This window comes from Antechinus flavipes, chromosome 5, assembly GCF_016432865.1.
Source record: "Antechinus flavipes isolate AdamAnt ecotype Samford, QLD, Australia chromosome 5, AdamAnt_v2, whole genome shotgun sequence".
Lineage (NCBI taxonomy): Eukaryota > Metazoa > Chordata > Mammalia > Dasyuromorphia > Dasyuridae > Antechinus > Antechinus flavipes.
This window is the reverse complement of record NC_067402.1, coordinates 197103263-197125981: the sequence shown is the minus strand read 5'-3', so window position 1 is coordinate 197125981 and position 22719 is coordinate 197103263. Positions and strand designations below refer to the sequence as shown.

General features: G+C 32.9%; 1 protein-coding gene across 3 annotated transcripts in view; it reads right to left on the bottom strand.

The window, feature by feature from the left end:
* Positions 1–22719, bottom strand: part of ERC1 (ELKS/RAB6-interacting/CAST family member 1) — a 345893-nt gene that overhangs the window by 209800 nt on the left and 113374 nt on the right. For 2 of the 3 annotated variants that reach the window (XM_051962825.1, XM_051962824.1), the window contains exons 5-7: positions 18706–18861; positions 14735–14902; positions 1715–1882 (exon numbers count right to left, since the gene is read on the bottom strand). In XM_051962825.1, coding sequence (XP_051818785.1) covers positions 1715–1882; positions 14735–14902; positions 18706–18861 — 492 coding nt within the window. Of the gene's footprint in view, positions 1–1714; positions 1883–14734; positions 14903–17190; positions 17275–18705; positions 18862–22719 lie in introns of all 3 variants that reach the window. The other variant, XM_051962823.1, reaches the window with a different exon arrangement.

Below are 22719 nucleotides of genomic sequence, written 5' to 3'. Positions count from 1 at the left end.
TAGATAACAGGTTTTATTCTAGCCCCTTATAGGCTACATGAATTTTTAAGTGTGTTTCTTTTAAACAATTTATTGTTGGAGTAGTATTAGAATCTATCATTATATTTTACATTTTATGGATGAGGTTTTTATCAACTTCATTAATTTCTTTTTTAATTTTCACAATTTCCATTGTTGTTATGGTGTTTTAATTTATTGAACCATTAACACCTAAGGATTAAGAGTATTCAATTAATAATTAATAATAATTATAGTAATTGTTAATAATTAATAAATGTTTATTAACTGTTTTGTCTACTCTCATTTTCAGAGATTTTATTTCTTGGCTAGGTTGTACTTAGCTGCTTATTCTCTTTCCAATTCTCTCTTCTAATATTCTTCTTTCATTTATAATCTTTTTATCACTAAGCTTCATTTCTTTCAGGAATTCTAATTCTTGTGGTCAAGACACATTTTGATGTGTCTTTCTCCATAATTATTTCTATTCATGTGGAATTATTCTCTTATATAAGTTTATGTCCTAGACATCCCTGGAGCCATAAAATTTCTTATACCCTTCTTTGGTTTATTCATATTTCTAGCCTTATAATTTATTGAATGGGAATTTTTTATCAGGATAAGATTCTATTTACATTCCAAGGAAAATGGTTTCCCTATGTGCCCTTAATTTGTATCCAATTGATCTTCACATCCACTAGGGTCTATGCACAAAAATGCTAGCATCCCAGGCCAACCCCTATCTTTCAGGTCAACAGCTTTAGCTCTTTAAGGCTGTCAAGAAATGCTCATCAGCATGAAACAAAGTGAGAACATTCAAAGAGAACACTCAGAGGAAAGTGATACAAGTTTTGAGCCCAACTTTGGGAGTAAATACATTACAGGTGACTGCACTGGGACTTTGCCTAAGCAATCTAGTAACATATTCAGTAGTCTATAATTTATTCCATGCTACAACCCAAGAGATAGTTATAGGGATAATCATCATTAAGTGTCTCTATCAACTTCAAGGCCAATATCTGTGTTTAATATAGAATTTTTAATAATACATGTTTTTATAAAGAGAAAGAGGTCCTTCCTTTTCCTAAATCCATCTCACCAAATTACAAAATCAGTCACTGCAGCCTCTTTCCTACAAATTGGAATCAGGTCAGTGAAATGAGGTTACCAACTATATCATCTCTCCACAAAAGCATTTCAAAACTAATTTGGGTATTAATCAGCTAATTGAAAAAAGTTTATAGGCATAAATTATCCATAGGCTAAAGGTAAAGTTAGGAAATTCAGGTACAAAAGACGTAAATTAATAAGAATTTGAGAAGCACTGCTCTGTACTACAGAAGCCCAAGGGAGGCTTGAAAAAGTACCCAAAAGGAGCTAAATGGGGACAGCTAGATTGCACAGTGGTTAGAGCATCAGCCCTGAAGTCAGGAGGAACTGAGTTCAACTCTGGCCTCAGATACTTATCATTTCCTAGATGTGTGACCCTGGGCAAGTCATTTAAGCCCAATTGCCTCAGCCCAAAAAAAAAAAAAAAATAGAGTTAAATGAACTTTTAAAAACTAAGCAGAACAATTTACCCTATCCAATCACCCTCAAAAATATAAACGGAGGAATAAAGACATTTTGGTTCTTAGTTCTTAGCTACTGTTTGGTGGCAAGAATAAAAATGTGCATTAAAGGTGTAGTGTGTAATTAATGAGAATATGCATTTTACCTTCTTCTGTAGAACATTGACCTTCCGCTCCTTCACATCCAGCATATCCTTGAGATCATGTATTTCTCCTGCTTGGGTTCCTTTCTCTTCAACTATCTCTTGTATCTGCTTTGTCTTCTTATTAAGCATGGTTTCCTTTTCCTCTAGCCGTAATCTCAGTGCATCCACCTAAAAGGATAAATTGAAAAAATAACAGTATTGTCAATTTCAAAGAGAATATGAATAGCTGCTATAATGATGTTGAAATGAAAATCCTTCAATAGAAGATGTAAAGTCAACAAGCTCAATAAAGGTGCTGAAAGAAAATGAACCACAAAATTTCAAGAACACTTAAGTTAATATAAACTTTATCCTTTATTTACAAGACAGCTATAATTTCCTTCTTTGCATACTTGAAAGAAGAATATGCAATTACAACTAAAGATGCATAAAAGAGGTAGATCTGAACATATAATAAAAGTACAGATGGATGAATTTAGAAAATCTCATTGTCTGTTACCACATTAAATGCGTTCTTTAAAGCCTTACTTAACCAAAAAAAGTGAGTAATAAAAAAGGGATATAAAGCTTTAGAGTAACCATATCACATAAAAAATATACTGACATTAGTAATGTGGTAATTTCGAAAAAAAGAGTGAAATGGAGCTGAGTATGATGTTATCCTAAAAAAAAAACTGTAGGAAAAGGTAAAATACATAAATTTTATATACAAAATATACAAGAGGAGAAGTGACACAGAGTAATTAGATAAGGAGGACTGGTAGTCTGGAACACTACTCTCATTGGGAATGGGTTAAAGAGGGAATAACTCATAAGTATTTAAAAGGAAATAAAAGTCTTTTGAATTCAGAAAGAAATAACAGACTAAGGGGAACAGGATGGAGAAGTGAAGAAATAGGTTAGGTTAACAGAAATGAGATAAAAAAAGGAACAATACATATTTGGAAGGTTATAAAAGTCTTCAAAATTCAGAAAGAAACAACAGGGCAAGGGGAAAGTGTGTGTGGGAGAGGAATAGATTAAATAATAGGAGGGCAAAGTAGTAAGTAGAAATAAAACAGAGGAATTAGGATAGGAAACGAGATACATGCAAACCTAATGATAATGATCAGGAGTAGCATTTATTAGATAAAAATTAGATTAAAAAATGTAAAGCTAAAATTAAACCTAAAATAGATTTAGTCAAAAGAGAAAAATAGGTCAGTCATATTAATATTTTAGACTATTTAAAATAGCTAGACAGTATAAGATTGGAAAGGATGAAATGGGGCAGCTAGGTGGCGCAGTGGATAGAGCACCAGTCCTGAAATCAGAAGGACCTGAGTTCAAATCTGATCTCAGACACTTAACACTTCCTAGCTATGTGACCCTGGGCAAGTCACTTAACCTCAACTGCCAAAAAAAAAAAAAAAAAAAAAAAAGAAAAGAAAGAAAAAGAAGAAAGAAAGAAAGAAAAAAAATGATGAGTTTGTGAATTTAGAAAAATATGGAAAGACTTGGACTTATGAAGAATAATGTTATCCACTTTTAAAGAGGGGACAAACAAGCAAAGTATAGTCTTATAAAGATGTATATAAATGTATTTTTGTGTAGATGTATATGATTATAGATGTGTGGGTGTGTGTGAATATATCTGCCCAGGGGGAAAAGAATAAAGTAAAAAGAGCACAGAAGAGAACAAAAAAAAACCTACAATGAAGCAAAGATGGACAACTCTAAACACAATATGTAGTCTTTTTGCATAGGTTTTCTTGAAATGGAAATTTATTGCTTTATATTTTGAATCCTCTTATATTCTGCTGTGCACATGGCAAGGTTTTTCTTTTTTGTATTTAAATTTTTTAAAAAGAACCAATCTACTCAGAGACCAGAAAGTCCCATGATACATTTAGTTAACTATGTAAAGTTAAATATTAGTTTGCTTCCTGAACCTAAGGTTGATCAATGTAAGATCCATAATGAATTATTTTTAAGTCTCAACGGTTAACTTTTAATACAAGTTGTTATCACTTATGATTCTACACTTCTATGGCACTACCTGTGCTTCCTCCAATCTCTACATCTCAATTCTCTCCCAAGACACCACCTCTGCATTAGCCACTCTCTTCTCATCTCCTCATCTTGACTTCTTGGGGTGACCAATCAATTCTAACATATCTCTTTTTGAGTCTCTTGCTCCCTCATCATATAGTACTCTTATCAGCTTCAGCCTTGGGTCTCTTCCATCAACCACTGACTTCATTCCTACACCCATGCTGATGAATGAAAGTAGAGAAAAACATGCAATTGATCTGACTGGGACTATTATAAATATATGATACTAAATTTCAAATGGATCCTGAACAGCATTAGGCAATTCTCATAAGTTTTCTAATTAACTCATTATCCACAGCAGTTCTTAAACTTTTCATTCTTCCTCAAACTTATCATGGTTCTTTAGTGTAAAAAAAAAAAAAAAAAACCTGAAGCCATTTATTGATAGGGCTCTTTCCTCCTCTTCTCATCTCACAAAACTAGAATGTTTTCTCCCAATTTCTCTTCCTTTACTTCTATCTCAAATAAAGAGGTGAGGAAGTCCTTTTCTTGGCCAAGGCCAATCTTTCTGCTTGTTCCAATGATTCCATCCCATCCCATCTCCTCCAACAAACTTGTCTCCTATGATACACCCACTCTCTTATCTTCATTTCAATCTCTCTCCCTTTATATTGGCTCATTCCCTACTGCTGCCCACATCTCCCCTGTAGGGGAAAAACCCCAAACACTTGATCCATGCATTCCCTGTTGATCTCTTCTATCTTTTTTTGCTAAGCTCCTTAAGAAGGACAATTACAATTAAGTCTCTCTACTTTGTCTTCTCTCTTCTAAACTCTCTACAATCTGATTTTTTATTTCATTATGCAAACAAAATTGCTCTATCCAAAGATATGTATGATCTTTTCTCAATTTTCATTCTTCTTGATCTTTTTACAGCCTGTGACACTGTTAGTCACTCTCATTTCTCAAAGTTTGTTTTTCTGGTTCTTCTCTATTTGACCACTCCTTCCCTCGATTTTTACTCAAATCACACCTATTAGGGATCCCTGGATAGGCTCTCTTCTCTTTTCCCCCAGTACTACTAAGCTTGATGATCTCTTAATTGCCATTTCTATGCTGATGATTTTTAAATCCATTCATTTCTAACTTGTCTACTGACCACTAATCTAACATATATAATTTTAACAGATAAAATTTTGCTTGACTGTGACAATGTGTTAAGCACTGGAAATATATGAAGGTCCTCCAGTCTATTCCACACTATATTTCCATACAGAAATATTTAGTCAGTAGAAAAGAATACTCAAGGAAAAATTATAATTCTTTTAAAATACTGGGAAGACAAAAGACTTAGGAAAGAAAATGCTAATTGCATCCAGAGAGAGAACTATAGAGACTAAATATTATCAAAGGGTAATATTTTTGTGTTTTTTTCCCTTTTGTTCCAATTTTTCTCATATAGCATGACAAATCTATAAATATGTTTTAAAGGATTATATAAAATATAACCTATATCAGACTGCTTGCTGTCTTAGGGTGAGGGAAAGTAAGTTAGGGAGGGAGAAAATTTTAGAACACAAGGTCTTACAAAAATAAATGTTGAAAACTATCTTTACATGTGTTTGAAAAAATAAATTACTAATGGGAAAAAAAATACTGGGAAGAGAAGTTAAAATGAAAAAGGGTTGGACTTGTTCCAGCTGCCCCAGAAATAAAACCCAGAAGCAATGCACAGAAATTGAAAAGAAATATACATAGCCTTAATGGAGGGAAAAAGAGTTGAGCTATCCAAAGTGAAATAAGCTGCTTAGGAGAAATGGCTTTCATTCCTAGAAGGCTTTAAGAAGAGAATGAAAAGCTACTTGTAGGATGTGTTGTAGAGAAAGGCACCAGTTGTATTAACTGGCAGATGAGCCAACCAATTTTAAAATTCTAAGATTCTCAAATTCTGTAAGAGATTTGGCATCTGGATCCTTATCATTCCTATGTAGCTAAATTAGGTTTAATTCTTCATTGTCCCTCATCAGTAATAACATCTCTGGGCAGAATACGACAAGTTATTGATGTGTACTTCGTGCCCAGAATAATTTTTATACACAACAATTCTGTGGTATCCAATGTGTATTATTTTATTCTCACACTGAGGAGATTCAGAGACTTTCAGTCATTGACCTATGGTCATACATTTAGAAATTGAAAGCATCAGAGTCCAATACTTCTCACTGACTCCAAGTCTAGCAATCTACTGCCATCCAATATGTGTAGGTACAAATTTCCCACCATATTTTTACAAATGAAATCTTTAAAGGCGTTTTAATATGATTTACTACATCATTTTGACCTACTGACAGTACTAACAAAAAAACATTGCACAATAGACACTATCCTTATATTGTCTGTCACACAGTTTTTTTAAAAGTCTGGTATAATTTGGAATCAGCATTAATCTTCTCTGGAAAATTCTATTATTTTGCCAATATATTCAGGACATATACTTTTTAAGATGTATTTTCAATTTATTGAATGTCATATTATCTGCAGTAAAAGTATTTGTACAAAGTAAACAATGTGAATTTAATACTCATCATTAGAACTATTTGTAATAAATATAATAGATTATATTTCTTGGTGCAGGCTGTTTATTTTGTTTTTATATTCCCACTACTTAACTGCTCTGTTGGCAACACCTCAAATTGGTTGTTTTTTGCAAATATCATATTAAATAAGCACAGGAATATGATAATTATGAGTTGACATGAATTTACCTTGTTAGTCTTGTTTTGGTTGACTTCTTTTTAAAAAGCCTTTATTATAAAATGCAGACAGATCTATGCAGAATATTAGAAAATATCTAATAATTTTTGTAATTGATAGAATTCATCCCTGAAAAAATGTCCCTAGTTATGAATCCTTTCCACCACCTTCATTATCCCAGACAGCTAGTCCCACAGCTCAAAATCTCAGAAGTAGTATCACTAAAATAAACTATAAAAAAGATCCAGAAATAATCAAATGTTACAGTATAGTATTTGACAAATACTAGAACACAGAAGACACCAACAAAGATAGAGGAACAAAAGGAAGTTGTATAGCTCATGTTTCTCCAATGCTAATATAAAACCAATCCGACCCCCCCAAAAAAAAATTTAAGGAGAGCACAAGAACAGCTTAAGACCAGGAAATCAAGAAAAAATATCACAGAAGAAATCACCTCATTCTACCTCTCCCTTCTTCCATTTTTAAAAGAATACATCCTTATTTCTAATTCCTTATTTTTTTTTTTTTTTGGTGGGGGAGGAGATATCATTCCATTGTAGTCAATTCACATGAATGCTCTCTTTGTATGTACTGTCTTAATAATGAAAACATCTTAGGAGTTACAAGTATCATTTCTCCATGTAGAATCGTCAACAATTGTTTTACTGAATCCCTTATTATTTCCTGTTTCTCTTTCTATATTTCTTTTGAGTCTTATATTCAAAAATCATATTTTCTATTCAGCGCTGATCTTTTCATCATGAATGATTGATTCATTTCACTGAATATCCTTTTTTTCCCCCCTAAAGGATTATATACTCAATTTTGCTGAGTAAATGATTTTTCCTTATAATCTCCATACCTTTCTCCTCCAAAATATCATATTCCAACCTGTCTGACCCTTTAAAATAGAAGCTGCTAAACCTTGTATTATCTTGATTGTGGCTCTACAATATTTGAAATGTTTTTTCTGGTTATTTGCAACATTGTCTTTTTGACTTGTGAGCTCCAGAATTAGCTATGATAATCCTGGAAATTTTCATTATGAGATCTCTGATGATAAGTAGATTCTTTCAATTTCTATTTTACCTTCTAGTACTAGAGTATCAGGGCACTTTTCCTTAATAATTTCCTGAAATATAAATTTAGGTTCTTTCTTCAAACATAACTTTGAGGCAGCCCAAAATTCTTAAATTCTCTTTTACGGGATCTATTTTCCAGGTCAATTTTTTTCTAATAGGATATATCATACTTTTTTCTGTTTTAATGACAATGATTTGTTTTATTGTTTCTTGATATCTAAGGGAGTCATGAGCTTCCACTTGCCAAATTCTAATTTTAGGTATTACTTCCTTCAGTGAACTTTTGTGCCTCTTTTTCATTTGGCCAATTCTTACTTTTTAAGAAGTTGGAAAATTTGCATTTCTTTTTCTATGTGTCCAATTGCTTTTTAAAGATCTCTCAGTGGATTTTTGTCTCTTTTACCATTTGGCCTATTCTGTTTCTAATTGTTATTTCTTGCATCACTCTATTTTCCCAACTATTCTTCTATCTCATTTGGTTTTTTTTTTTAAATCCTTTTTGAATTCTTTCATGGGTTCTTTTTGCACTTGAGACCAACCCATATTTTTCTATGAGATTTTACATGTACCCATTTTGACAATGTTTCTCTCATCTGAATTTGTGTTTCCATCTTCCCTGTCATTATAGTAACTTTCTTAGGTCAGGTGCTTTTTCAGTTGCTTGCTCATTTTTCCAACCTATGTCTTGACTTTTAACTTTATATTAAAAGTGGTCTCTGCTCCTTAGAGTAGAAAGGGTACCATCCAAAGCTTCAGGTTTTTCGTTCTATTGTTTTCAGGTTCATTAAGTTTTCTTTTAATATGGTATGATGTAAGGAAAAGCATCATCACTGCTCTTCTGAACTATACTCTGATCTGTGAGTAACTGCAAATATTTTCTACTGCCCTAGAATTGTGACCAGGATTCCCACTCCCCTTTGGTGCTATTTCTCCTAATCACCCTGGGACTGCAATCCAGAACCAAGGCAACAGAGTCCTGGACTCTCTGTCCATAAAAGGTCCTTGTGATCTCCTGACCCCAGTTACCTGACTCTCCCTAAAGCTTGTACCACGCATGCCATACTACTGAGTGTTTTGTGCAGGGACTGAGGGCCTCAATGCTACTCTGCTGGTACGTGATAAGACCTCACTGCTGTCCTGCTGATGTCCAGGTGCAGTATGCACTAGACTGAATTCCTATCTTACCTCAGTAAGACAGACTTTTCCTTTTGACTTCTATCTGTTTTGAGTTGGAATATTTATTGTTTCACCCTGTCCCTTTGTTGCTCTTGCCATTCCAGAGTTTGTTTTAAGGCATCATTTTAAAGTTATTTGAAGTGAAATTTGGGGGATTCAGGTGAGTCACTGCCTTTAGTCCACTTTCAAAGTTCTGCTTCCTCCTAATTTTTTAACTTTTCAAAATCTTCAAGTATTTTGATCCATATTTTCAAGACAGAAAAAAATTCACTCAAATTATGAAATGTTTTTTCCAACTGTTTTGCTGTGAACTTTTTGGTTTGAACCTGAGTTCCAAAGTTTCCCATTCTCCTGTAATCTCTGGAGCTAACAGCACAATCAGATTCTCACTCGATATTCAGATTTCTTTCAAACTTCTTCATGTAAAGTCAAATTTGCTGATTTATAAGCAAGATTTATAAGTATGTATTACCTCTTCATTTTTCCAATCTCTTATCTTCTTAATGAAATTTAATTTTGAGTAACACTATTAATTCTAATCTTTATTTTCATATGTGTCAGATGGTAGAGAATATTACAAGACAAATTAATTAGAAAAAGGAAAAAAGGGCACTAATACATTAGTGATACAGTTGTGAACTCTTCCAACCATTCTGGAGAACAATTTGGAACTATACCCAAAAGGCTATCAAACTGTGCATACTCTTTGATCAATGTCACTAATGGGTCTGTATTCCAAAGAGATCCTAAAAGAAGATAAAAGACTCCCATATGCAAAAAAGTTTGTAGCAGCTCTTTTTGTGGTGGTAAAGAACTAGAAACTGAGTGGATGTCCATCAGTTGGAGAATGGCTGAATAAGTATGGTATATGAATGTTATGGAATATTATTGTTTTGTGGCTCTTTTCAGCATTGAGATGATTCAGGACTGTTCCAATGATCTTGTCATGGAGAGAGCCATCTACATCCAGAGACAGAAATGTGGGGACTGAATGTGGATCACAACATAGCAGTTTTTCTTTTTGTTGTTATTTGCTTTTTGCTTTCTTTCTCAATTTTTTTCCTTTTTGATCTGATTTTTCTTGTGCAATATATGTGTATTCAGGAAATATATATAGAAGAGTTGTACATGTTTAACACATATTGGATTACTTGCTGGCCTTGAGAAAGAAGTAAGGGGAAGAGAGGGAGAAAAAAATTTGGAACACAAGGTTCGGTGAATGTTGAAAACTATCCATGCATATGTTTTTAAAATAAAAAGCTTTAAAGAAAAAAGAATTACTTCTTATCTGTTGATTGATTTTGAAATTAGAGTGTGGAAACAAGCAAAATAATCATTAAATATTCTCAGAAACCCATCATGGGGTGTAGGCAAACTGTTAGTCAAATCATCTTCTCATGCCTACTACCACTTATGAATTTTCCACTAACCTTTGGATGTCATAAATACATATGAATCAACCAATAGTTGTCAAACTTTTTGGTCTCAGGACTTCTTTGCATTATTAAAAACATTGAGAATCCCAAAGAGCTTTTGTTGTTTATGGGAATTATATCTATTAATAATTACTGTATTAAAAATTAAAACTGATAAATAATGATAATAAACCTTTCATACACTTACAAAATTTTTAAGAAAAGGACAGCAAAGGGCTCATATGTGCAAATAGTTTGTAGCAGCTCTTTTTGTGGCAACAAAGAATTGGAAAATGAGTAGATGCCCATCAATTAGGGAATGGCTGAATAAATTGTGGTATATAAAGGTAATGGCATATTATTGTTTTATAAAAAATGATGAACAAGCTGATTTTAGAAAGGGCTCAAAAGATTTACGTGAACTGGTGCTGATCAAAACAAGCAGAATCAGGAATACATTGTACACGGTAACAGCACAATTGTGCAATGACCCACTATGAAAGACTTGGTTTTTCTCAGTGATTCAGTGATCCAAGGCAATCCCAATATACTTTGGATAGAAAATACCATCTGCATGCAGAAAAAGAACTATGGAGATTGCATGTAAATCTAGACATAATATATTCACTTCTTTTTTCTGGTGTTTTTTTTTTTCTTTCTCGTGGTTTTTCCATTTTGTTCTGATGCTTTTTTTCCCAATATGATTCATAAAGAAAGGTGTATTTAAAAATTAATATACATGTATAACCATAAAAATATATAACAATTTTTAAAAAATTTGAGAAAGGTAATTATAGTTTCCAAGACAAAAAATTAATGAGAAGAATGTGTCTGTTGTACATATTTTTATACTTTTCTTTAATATTTAGCCTAACAGATCATAGCTGGATTTAGTATGTTGTAAACAAATTATCCTTGGCTTGCCACATCTCTGCTTGGCAAAGAGATCAAGTATGTATAAGCTAAGACTGCTTCTTTTCTTTTCTGTCTTCTGTTTCTTTATATCATAAAATCACAGAATTTAAGAATTAGAAGGAACCACTTATGTCATCTAGTCCAATTCTTACCTGTTGGAATCTTTATAAACTGTTTAGTCATTAGAGTTGATAGAGACAATAATTATCTAATTTAGCATAGTTCAGTATCATTGATCTGATCTCACAAGGAGATGTTTTGGACCAGAACCTGAAACAAGGTTTGTTGATATTGATATAATACTTGTGTTCACACCTTTAGAGAGCTCATATAAGCAAGAAGTATTTAAGTACTCATTGGAGATCACAAGTTATGGGAGATTCACAAAGTAAACTTTATAACTTTATGAATTCACACCTCCCTTAAGTGTGCCCCCAGAAGGAAGAGTCAACTTTTGGGAGATCATATATAAAGGCATCCACCTCTTTCCCATTCTGAAATTACCTACATGTAGTAAATCAAAGCAATGAGACTCACAACCTCTGCTACCATTATATGTACTGTGGCTACAGAGTTGATTTGCCTTGGAAGAAAGGACTTCAAGAGAGCTGAATGAATCCTGTTTGCCAGAGTAGTGCAGAAAGAAATATACTTTGTTAGGTGGCTTACATGGCTTTCTCAGAGAATATATGTTTTCCTTATATAGTCCATTTTTCTGAAAAAAATCTTAGCCATTAAGATGCAAGTTGCCTGAAATCTTAGGTCTATCTTGGTTAGGGTGACTATGTCACAATGTCAGCAATAGCTCTATACTCTACTGATTCTTCCTAAGCTTGTCAGTGTCACAGTAGGTGATGAGCTGAAGCGCGCGCATACACACACACACACACACACACACACACACACACACACAAAAGCATCATACATTTCCTCCATCGGGATGTATGCTGTCCTTTGACAAGGTTCTCACTTTTGTTTCTCATTTTCTCCTTATCCAGATGTTAATCATCTTGTTTTTCTCTTTAGATTTATAGATATCCAAACAGAACTCTTCTGGATATACAATGAAAGTTCACTTTTGATTTTTCTCTCGTCACTCCCAATTTTAAAGCAAGAAATTCTTTAATAATACCTCATTTAAGTAACAACAACAACAACTACCATTTATATTTATAGTACTTTAAGGTTTGCAAATTACTTTAAATATGTTACCTCATTTGATTCTTGTGGTGATTTTCTTCTTTTAAAATAATATAAAGGTTCTCTCTGGGAGAAGGTTTCTCAGGGAGGTTTTCTGGAGGCAGCCTTAGTTTCGGTTAAGAGTAATGATCACCCAAAATGCAGCCAGCTGGTAAAAATGCAAACGTTTATTTTCTCCTTCCAAAATAGCCCGGTTAGTTGAGGCCTCTCTCTCTGCTTGGTTCCAAGAGCTCTTGCAGATTGTCCCTTTACTTCTGCCTCTGCTTTCTTCAGCCTCCAGCAAGCCAAGTGGAAAACGGAATGAATCTCTCTTGCCTCGGAGAGAGGGCTTGTGGGTTTCCTCCCAGAATGCTCCTCTCCGACCCCAGTCAATGTTCCGAAGTAATTCTCTCTAACCCAAAGTAACTAACTAACCCGAAGCTAAGAGCCTCTTTATATATGATCTCCCAAAGGTTGACTCCTCCTTCTGGGGGCACACCTAAGGGAGGTGTGAATTCACAAAGTTACAAAGTTTACTTTGTGAATCTCCCATACTTGTGAACTCCAATGAGTACTGATTTGAACACAAGCATTGTATCAATTAGTTCTACTTAGTACCTTGTTTCAGGTTCTGACCCAAAAATATCTCCTTGTAAGATCAGATCAATCATACTGAACCATGCTAAACTAGATAATTATTGTCTCTATCAACTCTAATGACTTAACAGTTTGTAAAGATTCCAACACTTATTCTTTCAAACCCAAAGTCACACTTCCAACAAATAGTCTTTCCTTCCCTTTAGACTCACGTTCAAGTCTTAGAGTATCCCTTTACATAACTTACATTACAGTCTAAATAATTTAAATTTTTATAAAGTTTAACATGGCTTCTTGTTGTTCAGCTGATTCAGCTGTGTTTGACTCTTCATGACCCTATGGACCCTAGTGTCCAAAAGGTTTTCTAGGCAGACACTGGAGCGGGCTGCCATTTCCTTCTCCAGTGAATTAAAGCGAAAAGAGTTACCAGCATCACACAGTCAGCAAGAGTCTGAGGCCAGAGTTGAACTCAGATATTTCTGGCTCAATCTCCTGAGTCACTAAGGAGCTTCCTAATTTAGCTGAGGAAACCCTTAGTTCTTCTCAGAATTCCTTTTATGCAGTCATTCTTTGTTTTTGTTTTTTCTGATATTCTTTTATTTGTGCTATGTTAGAACAGAAGGAAAGAATATGACATTGTCTTCTTAATATATAAAATTAAGACTATTTTTCTTTAACTCTCTCTGCTCAATTCTACCCTTAAAAATGACCCCAACATCATTCTTCCTTTTTCCTTTGAACTAGTCCCTGAGTAAAAAGTGACCCTTCTACTTGTCAAACCCTATACTTAATTCCTTGATCCTATTTAGACCCATCTCTTCCAGAAATTTGTCTCTTCAAGGATCTTCTCCTGCCTTTGTAACTTCAAATTTCTCCTTCTCCTTTGATGCATTCTTTTTTTTTTTTAATTATAGCTTTTTATTGACAGAACATATGCATGGATAATTTTTACAACATTGTTCCTTGCACTCACTTCTGCTCCAACTTTTCCATTCTGTCCTTCCACCCTTTCCCTAGATGGCAGGCAGTTCATACATTTTAAACATGTTGAAGTATATCTCAGATACAATATATGTATGCAGATCCATACATTTCTCTTGTAATGCAGTCATTCTTGTAAGAGGTTTTGGCAAATACAATCTAGTTATTTTCACAGTGAGACTTTTATTTATACTTCCTGGGTGGGATCACATATTGATTGGTTGATTTAGCTAAACTGATTTTTTTCCCCTCCTTTTAAAAAATCTGTTACAAAAGTTGGGTTGCTGGACAGAAAAGAGGATAGGCATAAATTTAAAGATGGTGGTGACATAAAAACAAAAGATATACATAAAACCAATAGTTTAGAAAAAAACATTAGAGAGAATCTCAGAACAATCCTTCCATTTACCTGGAACATCCTTACACTTTCTTATTTCCTTTTATACCAAGATGATCAACATTGGTATGGCTTTGTTCCTCTAGTAATGAATAAATCACCTTCTATGTCAATGTATAAGCATTTTATACTTGGCATTTCAACAGATCTATTAATGCAGAAGAAGGAGGAAAAACTCAACATTAAGGGTCACTTCATAATTTGTTTTGTTTAATGTGTTACTAAGACCAAAGGATTCAAAATCTCACTGGCCAACGGAATGGGGATGAGGCTCGATAATTAGCCTGGCTAGATGTTGACAATGACATGGGATTATAAGATCATATATTTGGAGCTAGAAAGTATCTTGGAGGCCATTATTCTATTTTACAGATGAAGAACCTAAGATCCCAACAAATTAAATGACTTGCTTAAGACAAATAGATAAATAAAAAAAAGTTACAATGAGCAAATTAAACAATATGAAAACATCAATAAGAAGATTTACCTCTGTCTGTAAGATGGCAGCTCTCTGCTCTTTTGCAGTCAATGATTCCTTTAGCACTTCAATGTGTTGCTTACTGTCTGAAAATTGATTTGTAAGAGTTTCTAGCTTTGTCTGTAAGGCTAAGAGTTCTGTGTCCTTTCGAGACAGTTCCTGTTTCACTTGACCAATCTGGAGAAGAAAATGAAATTCAATGAGGAAGAAAGGGAAAAGATAATCATTTCCAATCAGAATATTTTACAAATCACAAGATAGAAATTTAAATGTAACTTTTCTTAATAACTGCAATATCAAAGCAAATAAAAATATGTCCTACAAAATTATTCTATAAACAAAAATAACTTGGATTTACATAATTATTCTTTACAAATCACTTTTTTCACCAAAATACCTACATGGGTAGAGTGAGCATTTTCACCCCCTTTTGAATATGATGAATATGAATATAAACAAACTGAAACTCATAGAACCCGGAACCAAATAATAATAAACTATAAAAACAGAGGTTAGATCAGATCAAATGTTCTCTCTCCAAGCCCAATTGTTCCTTCTATAACACCACCTGTAATTCTTTTCTTTGTTAAAACCCATTAAAAGATTAGAAAAAAAATAACTATTTAAGTCTGAGTTTTCTTATCTCTACTTGCCAAGAAAATGAATATAAAAGGAATAAAAAAGAAATCTGAACTAAATATAAGATATGAGAGGTTATTAATAAACACTACACCACCACCTTTCTCTTTCACAAATCAGGGTAGCAGGGCCAGATATTCACGTATTCCAAAATGTGAAACAAAGGCTTATAAAAGATGCAGCAAAAAAGGAAATCAAGCAGCTCTTTCATTCCCAAGTAGATACTTGAAATTATTTTTTATATTTAAATTTAATTTTACTTTTTTCATTTACTTTTAAATATGGCTAACAAGTATTTAAACTGAAAGTATTTAAAAAAAAATTTTAAATACCACTAGTTTTTTTTTAATCAAGTAGCTCTCATTTAAAAAAAAAAAAAAGAAAAGAAAAATTATAATGAAGTAAAAAGCATGGTTGTCAATAATTCATATTTACAATTTGAGATTTATGTCTCCTGTAGGATAAAATTAAACCAAATAGAATATCTTATTCTCCTCTGAATTTCCATTATTAAACTAAGCAATTACCTGATCTCTCAATCCCATCTGCTTGCATACTTAAAACAGAAAGCCAGAAAGAAATCTTATGTGTTTACTACCCTCTCCTTTGCATGAAAAGACCAAAAAAAAAAAATCAAAATAATATTTTAAAATGCATTTTGCTTTCATTCAAAACTTGGATTTTAGTAAAGGGAATGAAATAAAAATTAAAGAAAGCTCTGGGAATGTTTTATTTTTAACTGCCTCTCTTTAGTAGAAAGTATGTTTTAAGTGTATTTTATTTCTATAAAGATCAGTAACTAGGTCACAATACAGAGTTAATAGTATCAAGGAAAGACAAATGAGAATAGTTCTTATGTCTAAGTTTGTTGCTCTAGATTTTTCTGTGAATCACATCTACCTATTCAGAAAGAAAGAAACAGAGCTACAGTGACAAAAGGGAACTCAAAAGAACCATCATCCGTTTTGTGTCATCTGAATTATTACATACATTTTAAATATCATTAATGGTCCTTTTTAAAACAGGAGAAAAAAGAAAGTAAAAGAAAAAAACGCAATATTACAAAAAAAAGTTTTTATCATCTTTCTCCTCAACACAATTCTTGTACATCTGTTTAAGTCTGAAAATTAGACTTCTAAGCCCCACAATTCTTTATTTGGTAATTTGTTACAAACAAAAAAAGGTTCTTATTCTTTCAGTGTCTTCTCTCTAACATTTTAACTTAAGTAGTTTTTGTAATTAGAATCATGGTCTATTTCAAAAAGGCAATAGACTGCCCCAAGTTGTCCTTCATTAACTACTGTAATTCAAGGCCACCTGATTGAGCTTTTTAATCTCTTGTTCTATAAGGAAAATAATGCGGGTAACTAAAATCTAACAGGAGTTTTGCTAACTAATGACCACAAAGCAAGGAAAATATTTTACTTGATAATTTCAAATGTCTATCATCTTTATCATGAGATATACTGAAATTTCTGAAAGCATGGTTTATCCATGCTTTTGCATCTAAGATAAGAGAAATCCCAATTACTTAATACTATTTATATACAGGAAAATTTCAGAAGAAAAGAGATTCATAACACTCTTAAAGGAATCTCACAAAAAGCAACATCAAATAACCATGTACAAGTTCCCTAAACATATTTTCAGCTGGTTGAAACAGACACTTGTTAAAAAGCAGAGGAGGCTGGTTAGTGCTAATATTTGGTATAGCTGTTGACCACAAGAGAAATGAAGCATGAACCACCCAGAAAGCCAAGAGCTAGCAGAGTCCCATTTTAGGAAGGGGTCACTGCACACACAGAGATAAATCTTACGGCAAAGACCTCAGCCTGGAGACCAGCCGCTTTCTTTTTCAGCTCTTCCCCTTGAGTCTCTTTCGCACTTAGCTCCTCCTTCAGTTGCTCTACCTGTCACGACATTGTTATTCTTTTTTCACTTCTCAATCAGTTTATATATCTTCTAATTAATTATCTGTTTCAAGGCCAGGGCAGGAATTCAAATTAAGAAAAGTTATAAAGAAAAAGTTAAAAAAAAAAAAAACCCACTCAAGCCTATTTTACTCATTTACTAGTATTTGAAGAGATCTTAGGAAAGGATTTATCCAAAAATGATATGTAATTGCACTGATTATTCACCAATACATAAATAACTGCAATTACCTTTCCTTCCAAATAAAGATCATAAAAACAAAACTACTAAAAAACTGGAACTATGAATGTTTAAATTCAAAAATTCAAAAGTGATTGAAAACAAATTTATAAGCAGTATAAAATGAGGGAAAGTAGGGAATAAACATTTATTAACTACCTACTGTGTAAATATTAATTTATTTGATATATAAGATAACAAATCATAAATATATATTTCTAGGCTAGTTATGGGTAACATCATTAAGCTAGGGGCAACAAGAAGAGCCAAGAGAATACAAATGTCACAAGGGAAAAAGAATTTGTTATAGGAAAAAAAAAATTAAATACAGGGAGATGGGGGTAAGTAATAAGGAACAAGATATTTGCCAAAAGCAAGATTTGAAGAAACACAAATCTTTCTGTGTTCTGTGTTTCTTTTTTTTTCTTTTTATCAGAAAGATTCCTTGGACCTTATGAATATTTACATTTTGTGAAAAAAAGAAATGGGGAACTATAATGGAATAATCAGACTCTACAAAGAAAAACTCTGCTTTCCAATTGCTTTGTGTCATTAATTTATTCCCAAATATTTCAAATTCCAACTAGCTAGTTAGTCTAATTAGTCTTCTAGTATTTAGATTGATCAAAGTGGAATGTTTGCATAACTATGCCTGCATTGACTGAAAACTGGTATGCCTTATTACTATTTTGCTATGTAATACTCCAGTAACTAGATAGAATGAGAATGAAGATAAATACCCCATTAAATGAAACTTCCTCTAAAGAGGATGTAGTTTTCCTTAGAAAAATGATTCCAGCCTATTGAGCATTGTAATAATTCACAAGAAAAGTAAAATATTATATTGTCATAAACTGAGGAAGGCATAGATAGATACGTTCCTAAGTCAGTCCAAATCTACTGAAAAAAAATTGAGAAATGTGGAATTTTTCAAATGTACACTAAGCTACATTAGGGTAATTTTTTTTGAAAACGCATTAATATATCACATCAATTAACAATTGTATCCATTCAGCAATTCTGAAATCAATACTGAGTTAGTTTCAGAGCCTGAAATTAATATTTATGCTTTTCTTAAGCAATATAAAAATAGGGTCCAAAACTGTTCTCTTTGATCAGTAAGGAAGACATTTTATGTTCTTCACAATGCAGTAAATTGTTTAGGGAGATTGAAAGTGACATCCCATTACCTTGTTTTTCATAAATTTGGAATGGCTGCGATATACTTCCATTTGTTTCATTTCTTCCTCACGTTCTTCTGTGCTCAAAGCTCCATTGGATTTCAGCATCTGGATTTCCTCCTCCAAATCTCGGAGCCCACGCTCCATGGAGGATATTTTTGAGTCCTGAAAGCATAGAACAGTCATGTGGTTAAAATAAGTCAAATTAAGAATTCCTTAAGTAGATTAACGAGCCAAATTCATTCAATCACATTTGAATACAATGAAGATATAATAATTCCTACTCCTCCATGCTAGATCCTAAGAAAGAAGATACAAGGAATGAATGATGAGGAAGGCAGAAATAATTGAAATTTACATAGAAATGTTAAGATTCATAAAGCCATTCATAAATGGCTTTATGTCATTAGAATCTTACAATAACCCTGTGAGTTAAGTACTATAGGTATTACTGTTTTTATTTTACAGAGGAAACCATAAAAAGACAGAGAGGTTAAGTAATTTGACCATATTCATGCAATTAGTGTCATAGATAGGACTTAAACCCAGGTCTGTTGTGAATAACCAGAAAATTCATTCCAGTGCACCACACTGTCTTAAAAAAAAAAAAAAAATCCAGGCAAAAAAAAAAGTCTATGAAAAGATATAAAAAGAAGAGATGGTGTGTCAAATATAAGGAACACGCAAAAAATCATTTTGCCCCCAAAGACTATAGTATATAAAGAAAAATAATGTGAAATAAGGTAATAAAGGTTGGCACCAGGTTATAAAGAGCTGTTAATGCCAAACAGAGGAGTTTGTTTTTGCTTTTATAGGTAAAAGAGAGCCACTAGAGTTTTCTGATTAGGGGAATGATACTGAAAGAAAATGACTTTAGTATGTGGATTGGAGTCAACAAAATCATCAGAGATACTTTGCAATAAAATAAAATTAACTTGGAAAAATAAAAGATCAAAAGTATTCAGCTAAAAAAAAGTACAAATAAAGAGAGATTGGCACATTTCACAAAAAATAATAATGTTCAAAACTATGGGTACTAGGATTTGGGTTAGTTTTTTTCTTTTTTTAAAAGAAGATCAATGGAATGTTTTCATTTTCTTGTTCTCCCTTCTCACCTCTGTATTAGTTCATATGTCTTACTAAGTTTCATTAAAACATCCCAGATTCATCATTTCTTACTGCATAAAATCATTATACTCATATTCCACAATTTCAGAATAAAAGAAATATGGCTTAGAACATCTGAAGATATGAGGGATTTTGGTGCAAATACCATCAGATTATCAAACAGAACAGCAAAAGGAAGAATCTAAAGTGGTAAACAAGGTTGAAGTCAAAACTAAAGAGGAGATGTTATTAGAATAGGGATGAGGACTAAAACAGAGCGACAAGGGACAGAGACTGGTTTTGTACTTTCATTTTTTTAAAAATAATTATAATTTTTTATTGACAGAACCCATGCCTGGGTTATTTTTTATAACATTATCCCTTGCACTCACTTCTGTTCCGACTTTTCCCTTCCTTCCCTCCACCCTCCTCCCCCAGATGGCAAGCAGTCCTATACGTTAAATATGTCACAGTATATCCTAGATACAATATATGTGTGCAGAACCGAAGAGTTCTCTTGTTGCACACGAAGAATTGGATTCAGAAGGTAAAAATAACCCGGGAAGAAAAACAAAAATGCCAACAGTTTATATTCATTTCCCACTATTCTTTCTTTGGGTGTAGCTGCTTCTATCCATCACCATCAATTGAAACTGAGTTAGATCTTCTCTTTGTCGAAGAAATCCACTTCCATCAGAATACATCCTCATACATTATCATTGTTGAAATATATAATGATCTCCTGGTTCTGCTCATTTCATTTAGCATCAGTTCATGTAAGTCTCTCCAAGCTTCTCTGTATTCATCCTGCTGGTCATTTCTTACAAAACAATAATATTCCATAACATTCATATACTACAATTTACCAAACCATTCTCCAATTGATGGGCATTCATTCATTTTCCAGTTTCTAGCCACAACAAATAGGGCTGCCACAAACATTTTGGCACATACAGATCACTTTCCCTTCTTTAGTATCTCTTTGGAGTATAAGCCCAGTAGTAGCACTGCTGGATCAAAGGGTATGCAGAATTTGATAACTTTTGGGACATAATTCCAGATTGCTCTCCAGAAGGGTTGGGCTCATTCATATCCCCTCCAACAGTCATCATTATTTTTTCCTGTCATCTTAGCCAATCTGACAGGTGTGTAGTGGTATCTCAGAGTTGTCTTCATTTGCATTTCTCTGCTCAATAGTGATTTGGAACACTCTTTCATATGAGTGGAAATAGTTTCGATTTCATCCTCTGAAAATTGTCTGTTCATATCCTTTGACCATTTATCAACTGGAGAATGGCTTGATTTCTTATAAATTAGAGTCAATTCTCTATATATTTTGGAAATGAGGCCTTTATCAGAAACTTTAACTGTGAAAATGTTTTCCCAGTTTGTTGCTTCCCTTCTAATCTTGTTTGCATTAGTTTTGTTTGTATAAAGGCTTTTTAATTTGATATAATCAAAATTTTCTATTTTGAGATCAATAATGATCTCTAGTTCATCTTTGGTCACAAATTTCTTCCTCCTCCATAAGTCTGAGAAGTAAACTATCCTATGTTTCTCTACTTTATAATCTCGCTCTTTATGCCTCAATCATGGACCCATCTTAATCTTATCTTGGTATACAGTGTTAAGTGTGGGTCCATGCCTAATTTCTGCCATACTAATTTCCAGTTTTCCCAGCAGTTTTTGTCAAATAATGAATTCTTATCCCAAAAGTTAGGATCTTTGGGTTTGTCAAACACTAGATTGCTATATTTGACTACTTTGTCTTGTGAACCTAACCTATTCCACTGATAACTAATCTAGTTCTTAGCCAATACCAAATGGTTTTGGTGATTGCTGCTTTATAATATAGTTTTAGATCAGGTACAGCTAGGCCACCTTCACTTGATTTTTTTTTTTTTCATTAATTTCCTTGAGATTCTCGACCTTTTGTTCTTCCATATGAATTTTGTTATTTTTTCTAGATCATTAAAATATTTTCTTGGGAGTCTTGATTGGCATAGCACTAAATAAACAGATTAGTTTAAGGGAGTATTCTCATCTTTATTATATTTGCTAGGCCTATCCAAGAGCACTTAATATTTTTCCAATTATTTAAATCTGACCTTATTTGTGTGGAAAGTTTTTTGTAATTTTGCTCATATAATTCCTGACTTTCCTTTGTTAGATAGATTCCCCAATATTTTCTGGTACTGACAGTTATTTTGAATGGAATTTCTCTTTGTATTTCTTACTGTTGGATTTTGTTGGTGATGTATAAAAATGCTGAGGATTTATGTGGATTTATTTTGTATCCTGCAACTTTACTAAAGTTATGAATTATTTCTAATAGTATTTTAGTAGAATCTCTGGGTTCTCTAAGTATACCATTATATCATCTGCAAAGAGTGATAGTTTGGTTTCCTCATTACCTACTCTAATTCCTTTAATCTCTTTCTCGACTCTTATTGCCGAGGCTAGCGTTTCTAATACAATATTGAATAATAATAGTGATAGTGGGCAACCTTGCTTCACTCCTGATCTTACTGGGAAAGGTTCCAGTTTTTCCCCATTGCATATGATCCTTACTGACGGTTTTAAATATATGCTCCTGACTATTTTAAGGAAAAGTTTGTTTATTCCTATATTCTCAAGTGTTTTTATTAGGAATGGATATTGGATTTTATCAAATGCTTTTTCTGCATCTATTGAGATGATCATATGATTTTTGTTAATTAGGTTATTGATATAGTCAATTATGGTAAAAGTTTTCCTAATATTGAACCAGCCCTGCGTTCCTGGTATAAATCCTACTTGGTCATGGTGTATTATGCTGGGGATGATTTTCTGTAATCTTTTTGCTAATATTTTATTTACGATGTTAGCATCAATATTCATTAGGGAGATTAGTCTATAATTTTCTTTCTCTGTTTT